The sequence below is a fragment of the Zalophus californianus genome, chromosome 6, assembly GCF_009762305.2.
Source record: "Zalophus californianus isolate mZalCal1 chromosome 6, mZalCal1.pri.v2, whole genome shotgun sequence".
NCBI lineage: Eukaryota > Metazoa > Chordata > Mammalia > Carnivora > Otariidae > Zalophus > Zalophus californianus.
Window position 1 is genome coordinate 83,680,801 of NC_045600.1, and position 18,081 is coordinate 83,698,881.

General features: G+C 40.6%; 1 protein-coding gene across 14 annotated transcripts in view; it reads left to right on the plus strand.

Moving 5' to 3' along the window:
* MGA (MAX dimerization protein MGA) overlaps positions 1 to 18,081 on the plus strand; it is a 158,613-nt gene that overhangs the window by 60,884 nt on the left and 79,648 nt on the right. For 13 of the 14 annotated variants that reach the window (XM_027569298.2, XM_027569297.2, XM_027569295.2 and 10 more), the window contains exon 2: positions 6,679 to 7,809. In XM_027569298.2, the coding sequence (XP_027425099.2) occupies positions 6,722 to 7,809 (1,088 nt within the window). In that variant the 5' untranslated portion in view covers positions 6,679 to 6,721. Of the gene's footprint in view, positions 1 to 967; positions 1,103 to 6,678; positions 7,810 to 18,081 lie in introns of those variants that run through there. The other variant, XM_035727906.1, reaches the window with a different exon arrangement.

Below are 18,081 nucleotides of genomic sequence, written 5' to 3' on the forward strand. Positions count from 1 at the left end.
CTTTTAGCATGTAATTTCCGGGCAAGTTGTTTGAGGCAGGACCGTGTGTGAGTTTAATAAAGGGGGGCGAGGAAGTGAGCCGTACAGGAGTGGGAACTTGGTAAACAAAGGACCGGTGGCTAGTAAGTGCAGAAATGAGGGCGGGGAAAACAGGTGGGAAGAGCAGGTGTTATTTTCTGTTTTCCTCTGTGGGCAGCCTTTGGCTAGTTCTCTGTTCATGAGGTTTCCCTCGTCTGTTAAATTGTCAAGTAGGTCTCTGACCTCAGTGGTAGGTGCGTCTGGGATATAACTAAATTTATTCGAACACCAGTAACCAGAGTTGAGGGATCTGTGTGCGAAGAGTATGGAGAAGTTAAGAGATCGTTTCAAACTGGGTTGAGAGTGGAAAGTGGTAATGTCTTCTTGTGAAGATTTTTGCTTTGCTTTTGGAACCCTGGGGATGCCTCCTCCTGGGGAGGGTGCAAACCGGGAGGGGTGAAAGAGGTCTTAAAAGAGGGGTGACTGATGGCAGAACAACGTGAGTGACCAAAGTACAGCTTTCTCTCAGAGAAGACCACCCTCAGGGTTCGCGTCGCTGGAGCAGACACGTGGATCAAGAGAACTCTCGAGCCCACCCGCGCGCCCCCGGTGGGTGATGTGAAGGTTCTCAGGCTTCTGCGGCGTAATCGCTGGCAAATACTGCCTGCTCTCCTTCTTTTTGGGCACGACGCCGCGGCTAGGCTGCAGGGAAAGTGCCTGGAGGCGGCGTGACGATTGCTGGGAAGGGGGCTGGCCCGAGAGGGCCGGGTGGCTAGGTCTGTAGTCTCCACGGTAACAGAATGCGACTGGATCCCGCCGAGCGTTCGGCAGGTTCCGGCCGACGGCACGTGATCTGTCGGGAGTCCTCTTCTCCGGAAGAGCTTTCCTTGCGGCATTTTTTCACGTGGTTGTCGGCCAGCTAGCCTCTGCAGTTAAAAAGCGGTGATTTGGGGCCCTTGATAGTCGACGGCGACTGCTCTTCCCGGCGACTCATAGGAACTAGCAGGAGGCCTTTTCGCTTACAAGGATATGGGATCAGTGCTGGTGCTTCTTGCTTCCATATGGTTATGTTTCCAGCGGTTGTGTGCGTAGAGTGGGTTGAGTTCACCTAACAAAAAACACATGCTTAGGACTTGAGGAAATTCAGTGCCCTGGGTTCTTTGCCATACTTATTCTAGGGTAGAGTGGCTGTTTGATTACTGTTTCTGCCATAAAAGTTAGTTCTTCAAATTCTTCTGTGCAACTACTGGGACCTGAGAGCTTGATTATCTCAAGTTATAGTTAAGGGACCATTCTTAGGAATAGAAAATGTTCCTGGAGTTAGTATTAACTAGTGCTATCTGGGACGAGAAAGGATGGGGCTTAATATCTTACGCAAATGCAGTTCTGTGCCTTAAAACCTAACGTATTTCAGGTAGTATTTTGAGATTTACTTTACAGGATTGTGGTGATTATAAAATGCTCAGGATGTTGTCTGGTCTAAAGTAAGTGCTTACTAATAGCATGTATCACTTAATTATGAAAATCAACCAAATGATTAAGAATTGGGTGTTTGGCTGTTTTACTGTTTTTGCCGCCATTTGCTGTCATGTTTTCTGATTATATACACATTCTGTTTTTCTTTTTTTAAAAAAATATTTTTAATTAATTTAATTGACAGCGCACACAGCAGGGGGAGGGGCAGAGGGTAAGGGAGCCCTGACGCGGGGCTCGATACCAGAACTGGGATCATGACCTGAGCCGAAGGCAGACGCTTAACTAAGTCTGAGCCACCCAGGTGCCCCCCAGATTCTGTTTTTCTTAAGATTTTTTGAATTTCTGGGCCCATTGTATATTGGTAAATACCGACACTCGAATGAACTCATTCTCTTAAAATTGTATTTCAGAAACTTAATTTAACTTAAACCATATTTTTGTAGTGAGTTTTTATTTTTTGTAGTGAATGATTATATTAAGGAACAAACTAACATCTTGGTGCCTACCATACCATAATGCATTTGTGATATGAAAGGTTACCGTTATTTTTTGCAACTTTGGAAACATTCAGAATAGGTTGACCAGCGTATGAATATTTTGTGTTTGTTTATTTTTTAAAAGATTTTATTTATTTGACAGAGAAAGACATAGCGAGAGAGGGAACACAAGCAGGGAGAGTGGGAGAGGGAGAAGCAGGCTTCCCACGGAGCAGGGAGCCTGATGTGGGGCTCGATCCCAGGACCCTGGGATCATGACCTGAGCCGAAGGCAGAAGCTTAACGACTGAGCCACCCAGGCGCCCCGTATTTTGTGTTTTTAAAGTAGTTATTTTGATGGGGCGCTTTTTTGGAGGGGGAAGTTGGGGGGGCAGGGAGCAGTACATGAATCATTGAATTAGGTAACTACCTAGTAAACTAAATAGTGTATTTTGTAAGTTGTATGAGGTCATGGCTTTAGTAGTTAAACATTTCCCAAAGAGGTCATTGGTGAAAAGACATTTAGAATAGGGACTCTGAAATTGTAACAATTTATGGCACTTGCCACATTATTTATCTGAAAACAGCATTCTCTCTCAAAGCGTGTGTGTGTGTGTGTGTGTGTGTGTGTGTGTGTGTGTGTGTTCTGATGGGATTTTTTTGGAATGTCAGTTATTTACCATCCACTAGTAAACTTACTTCCTTGGCTCATTATTATAGTTATATAGATAAATGCTTGATACTGAAAAGCTGAACCGAGATTTTTTAAATTTTAAGCTGTAAGTACCAAAACTGTGGTCTTCTTTAAAGCTTTTAGAGAGCCAAATACAAGGAATTTTTAGTATCTTGCTGGGAATAGATTTATTTCTTCATGAGTAACCTAACCCTTCCTAAAATACATCGGATTTTTGCAGTTGGTTAAAGCCTTTGACTTTATTTATTTATTTATTTGAGAGAGATAGAGAGCACGAGAGGGAAGAGGGTCAGAGGGAGAAGCAGACTCCCTGCTGAGCAGAGAGCCCGATGTGGGACTCGATCCTGGGACTCCAGGATCATGACCTGAGCCGAAGGCAGTCGCTTAACCAACTGAGCCACCCAGGCGCCCCAAAGCCTTTGACTTTTGAGTGTTGTTTGTGTGTCTGAAGTAGCTGAATATACTGAATTGACTATCCTCTTATTGTAAGATCCTATATAGATCCCAGAAGTGTAGGCATGCTTATAGTAGACTCTGCTTACAGATTATGGAGTAAGAACTCAATTTCTTGTTTCTATACTAGTAGCAGTATATAGTTCAAGAAGTAGAGATTGTTTTGGTCATAAGTTAGGTTTTTGGTTTTATGCATTTTCATCAACTTATGGAATAGTTTGGAGGGGTTTTTTAAAAAAGACCTTACACAAATCATAAGTCTGAGAGTTCTTTTTCCTGTCTTAATACACATTTTTACATTTTTTTTTAAAGTTGACATCTTTTTTATTTTTTAAAAGATTTTTTTTAAATTTTTTTTGTCAGAGAGAGAGAGCACAAGCAGGGGAAGCAGCAGGCAGAGCAGGTAGAGGGAGAAGCAGGCTCTCCGCCAAGCAAGGAGCCCGATGTGGGACTCGATCCCAGGACCCTGGGATCATGACCTGAGCCGAAGGCAGATGTTTAACCGACTGAGCCACCCAGGTGTCCCTACATTGTTTTTATATTTCTTATCTGTGCAGAGTTCAAATAGAACAGGCTGACTTTTCTGCACTTAATTTTTTTGTTTAGGCAAAAAGAAAAATTTGAAATATGTATGTATGAAGTTAGCATAAAATTCACTCTGTGCATTGTATAACATTAAATGGGATTTCTGTCAGTTGAATCTTTGACATTTCATAGATTTTTAAGAGTGCTTCTTATTTAGGAGGGGGTGGTACAGAGGGAGAGGGAGAATCTTAGGCAGGCTCCATGTCCAGCAGGAAGCCTCTTGGGCTCTGTCTGACAAACCTGAGATCCTGACCTGAGCTGAAATCAAGTCAGACGCTTGAGGGACTGAGCCACCTAGGTTCCTCTTAAGAGTGCTTTTTAAAGCATTGGTTAAAACTTCTTTGCTCTAGTTTTACCTCTAATCTGAAAATCAAGATTTTAATATTATAGAAGATAATGGTTAAGAAATTTTGAACTCTTTAATGTATTCATTGGTTTGGAATATCTAAAATTTTTTTCAGGTAGTTCTTTGCCACCTTGGTTATATTTAAATGTACTTTTTTTTTTAAAGATTTTATTTATCTATTCATGAGAGAGAGGGGGGGGAGCCAGAGGGAGAAGCAGACTCCCCGATGAGCAGGGAGCCTTTTAGGGACTTGATCCCAGGACCCTGGGATCATGACCTGAGCAGAAGGCAGATGCTTAACCACCTGAGCCACCAAACTGTCCTATTTAAATGTACTTAAAAAGAATATTTTACGTAATTGCTTGCAAAAATAGTTGGTGGTTTGTGAGAAAAACTTTGAACTTTATGAACTAAGTACAGGATTTTGCGTTCTTTGAGTTATATGCCATTGTAGAGGTATTAGTTTTTGTGAACTCTCTAAGCTTTACTATTTATTTTTACATTTGCCTTACTTTTGATTTTTTTTAAAGATTTTATTTATTTGAGAGAGAAAGAGAGCAAGCGAGGGAGAGAGCACAAGCAGGGGGGAGCGGCAGGCAGAGGGAGAGGGAGAAGCAGGCTCCCCGCTGAGCAGGGCTCCGGAATGGGGCTTGATCCCAGGACTCTGAAATCATGACCTGAGCGGAGGGTAGATACTTAACCCACTGAGCCACCCAGTTGCACCTTAATTTTGATTTCTTAGTCTGTTTAAATTTTGCTTTATCAATCTCTGATAGGTGTTGCCTAAACTTGTTAGTTTTAGGAAACAGTAAGCCTAATTGCCTTAAGCCTGAAGCAGCTTTTGGAAAGAATCACCCTAAATTTTCTCTCTTAAAAGCAAGCTCCAAATCGGAGAAGAGATTGTTTTTTTTTCATCTTTTCTGGGTATTATTGCTTTAGTGTAAGGAAGTAGATTTCTATTTTTACGCCTAGCCATGATAGGAAACAGTAGCCAACCTTTTTTGAAGTCTTGACTTTTAAAATATCTATTATCCTCAGGCTAATTGTGAATATTTTAAGTTTTGGAACTTTTTTTGGTCATGAGGTCAGTTCTCTAAAAAGAGGTAGGGTTCAGATCATATGATTTTGCTACTTGTCAGTAGCTCTGATGAAAGATAAAATTAGACTTTTTAATTAAAATGAGAACCAATAAAAGATGGATTTGATTAATCAAAATTACTGACCCACTTAAACAGGAATAGTGATGTAGCATCTTCCTTTTTGTGTAAAAGCTAATTGGGGATAACTTTATATCTTGTAGAATATTTAGGTAATTGAACACAGCAGTTGAATATAACAACCTGAGATTTCTTTATAACTTTTTATTGAGATATAAATCGCATAACATAAAATTTACCATTTTTAAGAGTACACTTTACTGGTTTTTAGTTCCTGAACATTTCTGTCACCCCCAAAAGAAACCTCATCCATACCCGTTAGCAGTTGTCCCAGTTATCCCTTTCTCCTCCTGGCAACCACTAATCTGCTTCCTGTCTCTACAGATTTACTTATTTTGGACATTACATATAAATGAAATCATACAGTGTATGTGGGATTTTTCATTATAACTTTAATAAAAATTAACCAATTTCGGGCACCTGGGTGGCTCAGTTGTTAAGTGTCTGCCTTTGGCTCAGGTCATGATCCCCCTGGGATCGAGTCCCGCATTGGGCTCCCTCCTTGGGCGGAAGCCTGCTTCTCCCTCTCCCACTCCCCCTGCTTGTGTTCCCTCTCTTGCTGCCTCTCTGTCAAATAAATACATAAAATCTTCAAAAAAAAGTTAACCAATTTTAACCCTTTTTTGAATAGGTTGTATGTTCACAAGGTAAAAATTTAGAACGTGTTTTCCCATTCTCCCAGTTTTCCCTCGATACAGCCAACACTTCTAGTTCCTTTCCTATCTTTATAAATAGTCTAGGGGTGCCTGGGTAGCTCACTTGGTTTGCTTTTCCTACTTTTATCCATTTTTTGTTACAGTACAGTACTGCAAATGTTTCCTTTTTTAGGGTTTTCTGAGTTTTTCTTTACTGTAGGAGTATAGTATATCATACATATAGCATCCAAAATATATTAATCAGCTGTTTATATTATGGTAAGCCTTCCATTAGCAGTAGACTATTAGTAATTAAGTTGTTGAGGAGTCAAAAGTTACATGTGGATTTTACCTGTGTGTGCAGGGGGGGGAGGTCTATGGTTCTAATAACCCCTGAGTTGTTCAGGGGTCAACTGTAATTAGATTAAAATGAAATTTTTATTTATTTATTTATGGGAAAGAATGCAGGGGGAAGAGCAGAGGGAGAGAGAGAATCCCAAGCAATCTGACTTGGAGCTCGATCTCATGACCCTGAGATCATGACCTGAGCTGAAATCAAGAGTTGGCTGCTTAACTGACTGAGCCACCCAGATTCCATCCTAAAATGAATTTTAAAATATATTAAATATTCTGGAGTGAATATCCTTAACAGTGATGAGAAAAAGGTAGAAGCAAAGTCTTCAAAGAGTTGAGGAATATATTTTGGGGATAACATCATTCTTGTATTTATAACAAAACAAACATTCACTTGATTAAAAGGGTTTTGTTTTTTGTTGCAGGCTGGGAAGGCCACTGTGACTATGTGGTGACTACAGTTACCTTATGACGGAGTTTCCCACTGGAATCATGGAGGAGAAACAGCAGATTATATTGGCTAATCAGGATGGTGGAACAATGGCAGGAGCAGCACCTACCTTTTTTGTCATCCTCAAACAGCCAGGAAATGGCAAAACTGATCAAGGAATTTTGGTTACTAATCGGGATGCCTGTGCTTTGGCTAGCAGTGTGTCATCACCAGGAAAATCTAAAGGGAAGATTTGTCTTCCAGCTGATTGTACTGTGGGAGGAATCACTGTCACCCTGGATAACAATAGTATGTGGAATGAATTCTATCATCGAAGCACAGAGATGATTCTGACCAAGCAGGGAAGACGCATGTTTCCGTATTGTCGTTACTGGATAACAGGTTTAGATTCAAATATGAAGTATATCCTTGTCATGGATATATCTCCTGTGGATAACCATCGTTATAAGTGGAATGGTCGCTGGTGGGAACCAAGTGGGAAGGCTGAGCCCCATGTTTTGGGGAGGGTTTTTATTCATCCAGAATCTCCTTCCACAGGTCATTATTGGATGCATCAACCAGTTTCTTTCTATAAACTCAAACTTACCAACAATACACTGGACCAAGAAGGGCATATCATCTTGCACTCTATGCATCGGTACCTGCCGAGGCTTCATTTGGTGCCTGCAGAAAAGGCTACTGAGGTGATACAGTTAAATGGCCCTGGTGTCCACACTTTTACCTTTCCACAGACTGAATTCTTTGCAGTAACAGCTTACCAGAACATTCAGATTACCCAGCTGAAAATAGATTATAATCCATTTGCTAAGGGCTTCCGGGATGATGGGCTGAATAGTAAGCCCCAAAGAGATGGAAAACAAAAGAACAGCTCTGACCAGGAAGGGAATAGTGTTCCCAGTTCTCCTGGTCAGCGGGTCCGTCTTACAGAAGGTGAGGGGTCAGAGATACAGCTAACTGATTCAGATCCTTTATCGAGGGGTCATGAAACGTCAGGCAAGTGTTTGGAGAAGCCTTCTCTCAGTATAAAACGGGACTTTCTTGGTTTCATGGATATTGATTCAGCCCTTGGTGAAGTTCCTCAACTGAAACAAGAGGTTTCTGAAAGGTAGGTAATAGCCTTTCTGTTCTTAGAGATAAAAGGAAATACTGGATTTATTTATTTATTTTTTAAAGATTTTATTTATTTGAGAGAGAATGAGAGCACGAGAGGGAAGAGGGTCAGAGGGAGAAGCAGACTCCCCACAGAGCAGGGAGCCCGATGTGGGACTCGGTCCCGGGACTCCAGGATCATGACCTGAGCTGAAGGCAGTCGCTTAACCCACTGAGCCACCCAGGCGCCCTTCCGCGGGAAGCCTGCTTCTCCCTTTCCCACTCCCCCTGCTTGTGTTCCCTCTCTCACTGTGTCTCTCTCTGTCAAATAAATCAATAAAATCTTAAAAAACAAAACAAAACAAGATTGAGAGGAAGGTGTAGAGATTTCCCACATAACCTCTGCTGCCACGCATACATTGCATCCCCCACTATTAACACCCTCCACAAGAGTAATATATTCGTTACAATTTATAAACCATTGTTGACACATCATAATCATCTGAAGTCCATAGATTAGGTTAGGGTTCATTTTTAGTGTTTCATATTCTATGAGTTTGGACAAATGTGTAATGATCTATATGTACCATTATAGAATTATACAGTATTTTCATTGCCTAAAAATTCTCTGCTCTGTTAATCCTTCCCCTCCCTCCCCAACCTCTGGCAACTTCTGATCTTTTTATTGTCTCTATAGCTTTGCCTGGTACAGAATGTCATATAGTTGGAATCATACTGTATGTAACCTTTTCTCATTGACTTCTTTCACTTAGTAATTTGTATTCAAGTTTCCTTAATGTCTTCTCATGGCTTGGTAGCATATTTGTTTTTAGTGCTAAATAATACTCCATTGTCTGGGTGTACTGGACATCCATTATTTATCTATTCATCTACTAAAAGGCATCTTGGTTGTTTCCAAGTTTTGGCAGTTATGAATAAAGCTCCCATAAACATTCGTGTTTAAGTTTTCAGATGGTTTGAGTAGATACCAAGGAGTGTGTTGCTAAATCGTATGGTAGGAGTATGTTTAGATTGGTAAAAAACATCCAAACTGTCTTTTAAAGTGGTTGAGCTATTTTGCATTCCAAGCAGTAGTGAATGAGAATTCCTGTTGCTCTACCTCCTTGTCACCATTTGATGTCAGTTTTCTGGATTTTGGCAGTTCTAATAGGTGTATAGTAGTATCTCATTATCTTTATTTGTAATTCCCCGACGACATGCAGTGTGGAGCATCTTTTTATACACTTAATTGCCATCTGTATTTTTTCTTTGGTGAGGTGTCTGTTAAGGTCTTTGGTCCATTTTTGTTGTTGTTGTTAAAGATTTTTTTTTTAAAGATTTTATTTATTTATTTGAGAGGGAGAGAATGAGAGATAGCACGAGAGCGAAGAGGGTCAGAGGGAGAAGCGGACTCCCTGCTGAGCAGGGAGCCCAATGCGGGACTCGATCCCGGGACTCCAGGATCATGACCTGAGCCGAAGGCAGTCGCTTAACCAACTGAGCCACCCAGGCGCCCGTTAAAGATTTTATTTATTTACTTAGCATAAGAGTGGGGGGAGGGACAGAAGGAGAGGGAGAAAGAGAATCTCAAGGAGGCACTTTCTGCTCTAAGTGCGGAGCGGGGAGCCTAGTGTGGGCCTTGATCGCACTACCTTGAGATCATGACCTGAGCTGAAGTGAAGAGTTGGCCGCTTAACCGCACTCAGGTGCCCCTTGTGGTCCATTTTTAAATTAGATTTTTTTAAGTTTTAAGAGTTTTTTTTGTTGTGAATATTTTGGAAGAGCAGCCATCTGTCAGATTTGGCTTTTGCAGATGTTTTCTCCCAGTCTGTGGCTTCTCTTTTCATTCTCTTGATACTGTCTTTCACAGAGCAGTTTATTTTTATGAAGTTCAGCCTATCGATTATTTCTTTCATGGATCTTGCCTTTGGTGGTGTATTTAAAAAATCATTACCATACCTAAGGTCATGTAGGCTTTCTCCTGTGATCTCTTTTAGGAGTCTTACAGTTTAGTGTTTTACATTTCAGTTTATTCCATTTTGATCCATTTATTTTTTGTGAAGGGTGGAAGGTGTGTGTCTAGATTCAGGTTTTTGCATGTGGGTGTCCTGCCATTCCAGTACCATTTGTTGAGAAGATGATCTTTGCTCTGTTGTATTGTCTTTTGCTCCTTTATCAAAGATCAGGTGATTATATTTATGGGGGGCTATTTCTGGCCTCCCTAGTCTGTTCCATTGACTTATTTGTCTATTCTTCGACCAATACCTCACTGTGTTGGTTACTTTAACTTTATAGTAAGCTGAGGTTGGGAAGTGTTAGCCCCCCAACTTTGTACTTCTCCCTCCTTCAATATTGTGTTGGGTGCTGGCTATTCTGGGTCTTTTCCTTCTTCGTATGACCTCAGAATCAGCTTATCAGTATCCACAAATAACTTGCTGGGATTTTGATTGTGGTTACATTGAATCTACAGATAAGTTGGGAGGAACTGCCGACTTGACTATATTGAGTGTGTCTATGAACATGGAATCTCTTTCCATTTATTTAGCTTTTTTAAAATTTTTTTGGTTTTATGTAAATTCAAGTTAGTTAACATATTATTTGGGGTAGAATTTAGTGATTCCTCAGTTGCATATAACACCTAGTGCTCGTTACATCAAGTGCTCTCCTTAATACCCATCACCCCACCCCCCACCCACATCTCGTCCAGCAGCCCTCAGTTTGTTTTCTATAGTTAAAGAGTTTCTTTCTTTCTTTTTTTTTTTTAAAGATTTTATTTATTTGAGAGAGAGAGAGTACATGAGAGGGGGGAAGGTTAGAGGGAGAAGCAGACTCCCCACCGAGCAGGGAGCCTGATGCGGGACCCGATCGTGGGACTCCAGGATCATGACCTGAGCCGAAGGCAGTCACTTAACCAACTGAGCCACCCAGGCGCCCATATAGTTAAGAGTTTCTTAGGGTTTGCCTCCCTCTGTTTTTATCTTATTTTATTTTTCCTTCTCTTCCCCTATGTTCATCAGTTTTGTTTCTTAAATTCCACCTATGAGTGAAATCATATGGTGTTTGTCTTTCTCTGACTTATTTCACTTAGCTTTTAATTTGCTCTTAGTTCCATCCACTATGTTGTAAATGGCAATATTTCATTCTTTTTTATGGCTGAATAATATTCCAGAATGTGTGTGTGTGTGTGTGTGTATCACATCTTTATCTGTTTAGTTCTTTAATTTCTTTTATCTGAGTTTTATCATTTGCCTCATGTAGATCTTGTACTATTTTTTTTTGTTTGTGGCTTTTTTTTTTTTTTTTCTTTTTTTGAGCTCTGTGCCCAATGTGGGGCTGGAACACATGACCTCGAGTTCAAGAGTAGTATGCTCTACTGACTAAGCCAGCCAGGTGCCCGATCCTATACATATTTTGTGAAATTTATACTTAGGCATTTCATTTTTTTGGGTGATAATACACATAGTATTGTGTTTTTAACTTGCAGTTCTTTTTAACTTCAAATCCACGTGTTCATTGATGGTATATAGGAAAGTGATTGACTTTTGTATATTAAACTTATTTTCTGCAGTGTTGCTATAATAGCCTGTTAGTTCCAGAACCTTTTTTGTCAACCTTCTGGATTTTCTACCTAGATGATCATGTCATTTGTGAACAAAAACAGTTTTATTTCTTTTTCCCCAACCAATCTGTATTCCTTTTATTTCCTTTTCTTGTTTTATTGTATTAACTAGGATTTCCAGTATGGTGATGAACAGGAGCGTGAGAGGAGCCTTGTTTCTGATCTTACTGGGAAAGCTTCTGCTTTCTTACCATTAAGTATGATGTTAGCTTTAAGTGTTTTTTAGTTATTCTCAGTCGAGTTGAGGAAATTCCCTTCTTTTCTTAGTTTAACTGAGTTTTTATTGTAAGTGGGTGGTGGATTTTGTCAGATGTTTTTTCTGACTTATTTATATGATCATGTAATTTTTTTCCTTTTAAGGCTGCTAATATGATGGATTACATTAATTGATTTTTGAATGTTGAAGCAGCCTTGCATACCTGGGATAAATCCCATTTGGTAAAGGTGTATAATTCTTTTTATATGTTGTTGGATTCAATTTGCTATTGTTTTGTTATCATTTTCTTCTAATGTCTTTGGTTTTGGTATTAGGGTAATGCTGGCTTTGTAGAATGAGTTAAGAAGTACTCTCTCTACTTAAATTTTTTGAGGGCGCCTGGGTGGCTCGGTTGGTTAAGCGACTGCCTTCGGCTCAGGTCATGATCCTGGAGTCCCGGGATCGAGTCCCGCATCGGGCTCCCTGCTCGGCGGGGAGTCTGCTTCTCCCTCTGACCCTCTTCCCTCTCGTGCTCTCTCTCTATCTCATTCTCTCTCTCAAATAAATTAAAAAAATCTATAAAAAAAAAAATTAAAAATTTTTTTGAAAGGTTGTAGAGAATTGATATAATTGCTTCCTTAAATGTTTGGGAGAATTCACTAGTGAACCCATCTGGGCCTGGTGCTTTCTGTTTTGGAAGGTTATTAGTTATTGATTCAATTTTTTTAGTAGATATAGCCCTATTGTGATTGCCTGCTTCTTGCTTAGTTTTGGCAGTTTGTTTTTTTCAGGGAATTGTCCATTTCATCTGGTTTGTCAACTTTATGGACAAAGAATTGTTGATAGTATTCCTTTATTATTTTCTTTCTTTCTTTCTTTTTTTAAAGATTTTATGTTTTTGGGATAGAGAGGAGAGAGAGAGAGAGAGCACACGAGCTGGGGGGAGGGGCAGAGGAAGAGGGAGAAGCAGGCTCTCTGCTGAGCAGGGAGCCCAATGTGGGGCTTGATCCCAGGACCCCAGGAGTGTGACCTGATCCAAAGGCAGATGCTCAACCGACTGAGCCACCCAGCTGTCACTCCTTTATTATTTTCTTGATGTCCATGGGATCTATAGTGATACCCCTCTGATAACATTATCACATTATATACTTTTTTTTTTAAAGATTCTATTTGAGAGAAAACGTGTGTGTACGCACGCCTGCATGTGCTAGCAGAATGAGTAGAGAGGGAGGGATTGGGATAAGCAGATTGTGCTGAGTGCGGAGCCTGATACGGGGCTTGATCACGGGACCCTGATATCATGACCTGAGCCCAAACCAAGAGTTGGATGCTTGATTGACTGAGCTACCCAGGCACTCCTATATATTTGATTAATTTGTGTCCTCTTTTTTTTTTTTATAAGCCTGGCTAGAGGCTTATTGATTTTTTTTTAAAAGATACTATTTTTAAGTAATCTCTGCACCCAAGGTGAGACTTGAACCCACAACCCTGAGATTCAGAAGTCACATGCTTTACCTACTGAGCCAGCCAGCTGCCCCTAGAGCCTTATTGATTTTATTGATCTTTTCAAAGTAGCAGCTTTTGGATATTTCTGTTCGCTTAGGTCAGTTAGGCTCTGATAAAACCCTAGCAGGTTAGGCTCTTGTTAACTACTTTCCCTAGAGGTCAGGCCTCATTGTTAGGAACAGAGTGCTTCCCCCTGCCCTGCTGGTTTTTGTTTTTGTTTTTGTTTTCCATGAGGAGATATCTACTGTGAGAACCTGGTCTAGCTCCTGGGGATAAAACTCATAAAAAGTGAGGGAGATCTTCTTTCCACTGGAGTTTTTAACTTTCAGACTTACTAACACTGAGCTTCTAGCAATTTGTCATTTACAATCAGGTTTTTCTACCCTGGCTGGCACTGGTTCCTAAGATGGTTTTTACTTGTTAGTCTCTGGTGCACTAAAGCCAGGACCCCCTTGTATTCCACCTGTCTATCTCAGTAGTTTGCACTGTGTCTTCACCTATCTTACAGATCCAGGAAAAGTTGATTTTTCAGTCTGTTTAGCATTTTACTTGCTTAGGACATAGTGGCAACTTCCAAGCTTCTTCCATGTGGAACTAGAAATCAGAAACTTGCCTTATTTGGAATGTTAGAACACAAGTGCGGCAGAACTAAATCCCAGCCCAGTACTTTTCCTTTTCCTTCTTACTTAATTTGTATCTCGTTAACTATTGCTATTCTTTGAGTTTGGAATCCTCATGCGCATGAGTTCCCCTTGACTTGTTTATGGACAAGTTAGTGCTTCGCTTTTTCTAAAGGACGTTTTTGGAGTGAGTGCTCTTTTCAATTTTTGCTTATCACTGTAGTTTTTTTTTTTTTAATTTTATTTTTTGACAGAGAGGGACAGCAGGAGAGGGAACACAAGCAGGGGGAGTGGGAGACGGAGAAGCAGGCTTCCCGTCGAGCAGAGTCTCCAAGGCGGGGCTCAATCCCAGGACCCTGGGATCATGACCTGAGGCAAAGGCAGATGCTTTACGACTGAGCCACCCATGCGCCCCAAAAAGCACTCTTCTCTGAAATCTATGAGTTATTGTCAGACTGGATAAAAAAACTACATCCAACGATATGCTGTTTTCTAGAGAAACACTATAGATTGAGAGACACAAATCGGTCGAAAGAAAAAATAATGGGAAAAGATACTGCATCTGAACAGTAGCCATAAGAGAATTGGCTATACTAATATCAGACTCTAGTATTTTTTTAATAGTTGTAACTAGTGAATGTCATCTATAACTGATTTTCCAACCATAGTCTAATCATCTTTATTACTCAACACAAAAAATATTTGAACAGTTCACTATCAGTATTTTTAAGCTCATTATCCAGAAGGAGTTTAATCTATCCTTAGATAATGGAGAATTTATTTTTATTACTTTTATTTGTTTACTATTATTATTTTTAAAAGATTTTATTTATTTATTTGACAGAGAAAGGCACAGTGAGAGAGGGAACACAAGCAGGGGGAGTGGGAGAGGGGAGAAGCAGGCTCCCTGAGGAGCGGGGAGAAACAGGCTCCCTGAGGAGCAGGGAGCCCAACGCGGGGCTCGATCCCAGGACACTGGGATCATGACCCCAGCTGAAGGCAGACGGTTTAACGACCGAGCCACCCGGGTGCCCCATATTACGTTTATTTATTTATTTTAGAGAGACTGCGAGAGTGCATGGGTGCTTGTGAGCCTAAGTTGGGGGGATGGGCAGAGGGAGAAGGAGAGAATCCTCAATCCTCGAGCAGACTACCTGCTAAAGGGGGGGGGGGGCCCTTACACGGAGCTCTTGATCCCAGGACCTTGAGATCATGACCTGAGCGAAAATCAAGGGTGTCGTGTTGGACATTTAGCTGACTTAGCCATCCAGGCGCCCCAGAGAATTTATTTTTAAAATTACCTTGGAGGCCAGGGTGAGAAGGAGTTTGTTAGCTGAAAGGGTCAGGTGTATTTCTTTGTTACAGAAAGCAGTTTTTTGGTGTTAATGTGGTTGAGTTTTTTGATCTTAATGGATCAAGAAAATGGTTCAGATTTACAAATGCATAATCTGTCACTAAAAGGAAAAAAAAAGGAACAACTTGAAGTGCATGCTCCAAGAAATAGCATTATTTTCAGTTGTGAAAATGGTATTTAGCTATATGCAAACTTTGTCTCCAAATGCTTGTTTTAGGAGCTCAGATTATTTTTAGGCAGGTGTTGGCTATATCTGGCCTACAGCCTGTTTTGTATGTACATAAGAATATTTAAAAGGGACTATATGTGAGGCCTGCATAGCCTTAAAATATTTACTATCTTCCTCTCTACAGAAAAAGTTTGCCAATCTCCTATTTGTTGATTTAAAAGTTTTTTAAAAATCATACATATATATTTTAATTCCTTGGCTCTTTTCTGCTCAGTCCACTGAAATATGATTACATTGCTGGGGCATAGAATTGCTGTATTTTAGTTTTAGTAGATAGATAGTGCCAGAATTTTTCAAAATGATTATACTAATTTATACTTCTACCAACAATGTACAGGAGTCCTCTTCCACATCTTTGTCAACACATAGTCTTCTTTGTTTTTATCTGTTTTGGTTTCACAGATTTTTGAGGCAGCTAATTCCATTAATGGATCACTGCTTATTTTGTGTAAGTTGAAATTTGTATCTTTTTATCATTGTGCTCCCTTTTTTGTAAGTTTGCCCCCACTTTTACTTTTTCTTCTTAAGGTGATTGTAGTTGTAGAGGGCAGAATCAACCCATACTCTCTTTGACGTGACGGTCCTTTAAACATTTGGACAAAAAATTCTTTATATCCCGCCTAGAGTTCAGTTCTCCTTTATTTAGGCATTAACTAAACGTGACTGACCATCTTTTGTTGTTTCCAGGTGCTTTTCTAGGCCCCAGCCAAAATAACTCTTGCCTTAATGATATTACTTTCTACATAATTCCAACCTTAAACACTCACAGATCCTTCAACTTTTCCAAGTATGGCATAGTTTTTATTTGTTTTTACATTTGATTGGCTAATTGAACACTGACATGGGTGTACCTGGAATCACTGGCACGTATATTTTTCCCCAAGAAATGGGAAAAGGTAGGATCCTGGGATCATGACCTGAGCCGAAGTCATTCATTACCTTTTTTCCCCCACATCAGAATGCAAGTGAGAATGACATTATTATAGAGAAGAACCATTCTTACTTAATAGGAAAGAAAAGATTAAGTCACAAATATCAAAATTAGAAATATATGAAATGGTTTTTTTTAATAAAGATTTTTTATTTATTTGAGAGAGAGAATGAGATAGAGCATGAGAGGGGGGAGGGTCAGAGGGAGAAGCCGACTCCCTGCTGAGCAGGGAGCCCGATGCAGGACTCCAGGATCATGACCTGAGCCAAAGGCAGTCACCTAACCAACTGAGCCACCCAGGTGCTCTATGAAATGGTTTTGTGAAATAGTGTTCTGTAGTCCAGAATCCCTTTTTATTTATTTTATTATTTTTTTAAGATTTTTATTTATTTATTTGACAGAGAGAGACACAGCGAGAGAGGGAACACAAGCAGGGGGAGTGGGAGAGGGAGAAGCAGGCTCCCTGCCCGATTCGGGGCTTGATCCCAGGACCAGGATCATGACCTGAGTTGAAGGCAGACGCTTAATAACTGAGCCACCCAGGCGCCCCTTAAAAAGATTTTATCTATCTATCTATCTATCTATCTATCTATCTATCTATCTATCTATCTATCTATCTATGCCAGAGAGAGAAAGAGAGCAAGAGAGCACGAGTAGGGGGAGTGGCAGGCAGAGGGAGGAGGAGGCTCCCCGTTGAGCAAGGAGCCTGACCAGGACTCCATCCCAGGACCCTGGGATCATGACCTGAGCTGAAGACAGGCACTTAACCAACTGAACCACCCAGGCATCCCTAGAATCCTTTTTTAATCGCAACAGTGAACATCATATGTTAAGCATTTTCAAAGGGCCGTTTGGTATCCATAAAATGAATTTAATCAGGCCTCTTGATGGACCTTGAGATTGTTCGTTTGACTATAACAAATGTAGCAGTAAAATTTCTCATGCACGTGTTCTTGGACACTTTTCCAAATACAAAGATTTCATAGGAATGGAACTGCCTGAATCAAAGGGTACACAGGTTTTAAAATTTGATTAATTGCCAAATTCGATAACAAGTTTAAAACCACTTACATCTCCACCCTTAGTATATGAGCATAATGACTTCTGTACTATCTCTTTTGCTAACATGGTGGTCCAAAACATCATCCCCACTGCATACCATCTAACTGGTTTCCCAGTTGCTTCTCTTCCCCCCCCCTCCCCGCAATCCATGCTCTACTTAGCCGAATGAGTGTTCTTTGAAAAATGTGAATTAGATTATGTCATTCTTCTCTTAAAACCCTTCAGTGGCTTACTGTTTTTTTTTTTTTTTTTTTAAAGATTTTATTTATTTGACAGAGACACAGTCAGAGAGGGAACACAAGCAGGGGGAGTGAGAGAGGGAGAAGCAGGCTTCCCCCTGAGGAGGGAGCCCATTGGCGGGGCTTGATCCCAGGACCCAAGGATCATGACCTGAGCTGAAGGCAGACGCTTAATGGCTCAGCCACCCAGGCGCCCCCAGTGGCTTACTATTATACTTTAAAGGCTCCTTGCCTTTTATCTCTTTGGACTTAATCTTGTACCATACTTTTCTGAGTGTGCTACATTTCAGCCACCTCAGTTCACCCCCTTTCTCTTCAAATTGCCTTTGCTTTTTTTTTTTAATTTAAAGATTTTATTTATTTGTTTGACAGAGAGAGCACAAGCAGGGGGAGCAGGAGAGGGAGAAGCAGGCTCCCCGCTGAGCAGGGAGCCTGCTCTGGGGCTCTATCCTGGGACCCTGGGATCATGATCTGAGCTGAAGGCAGACCTTAACCCACTGAGCCACCCAGGTGTCCATTCCCTCTGCTTTTA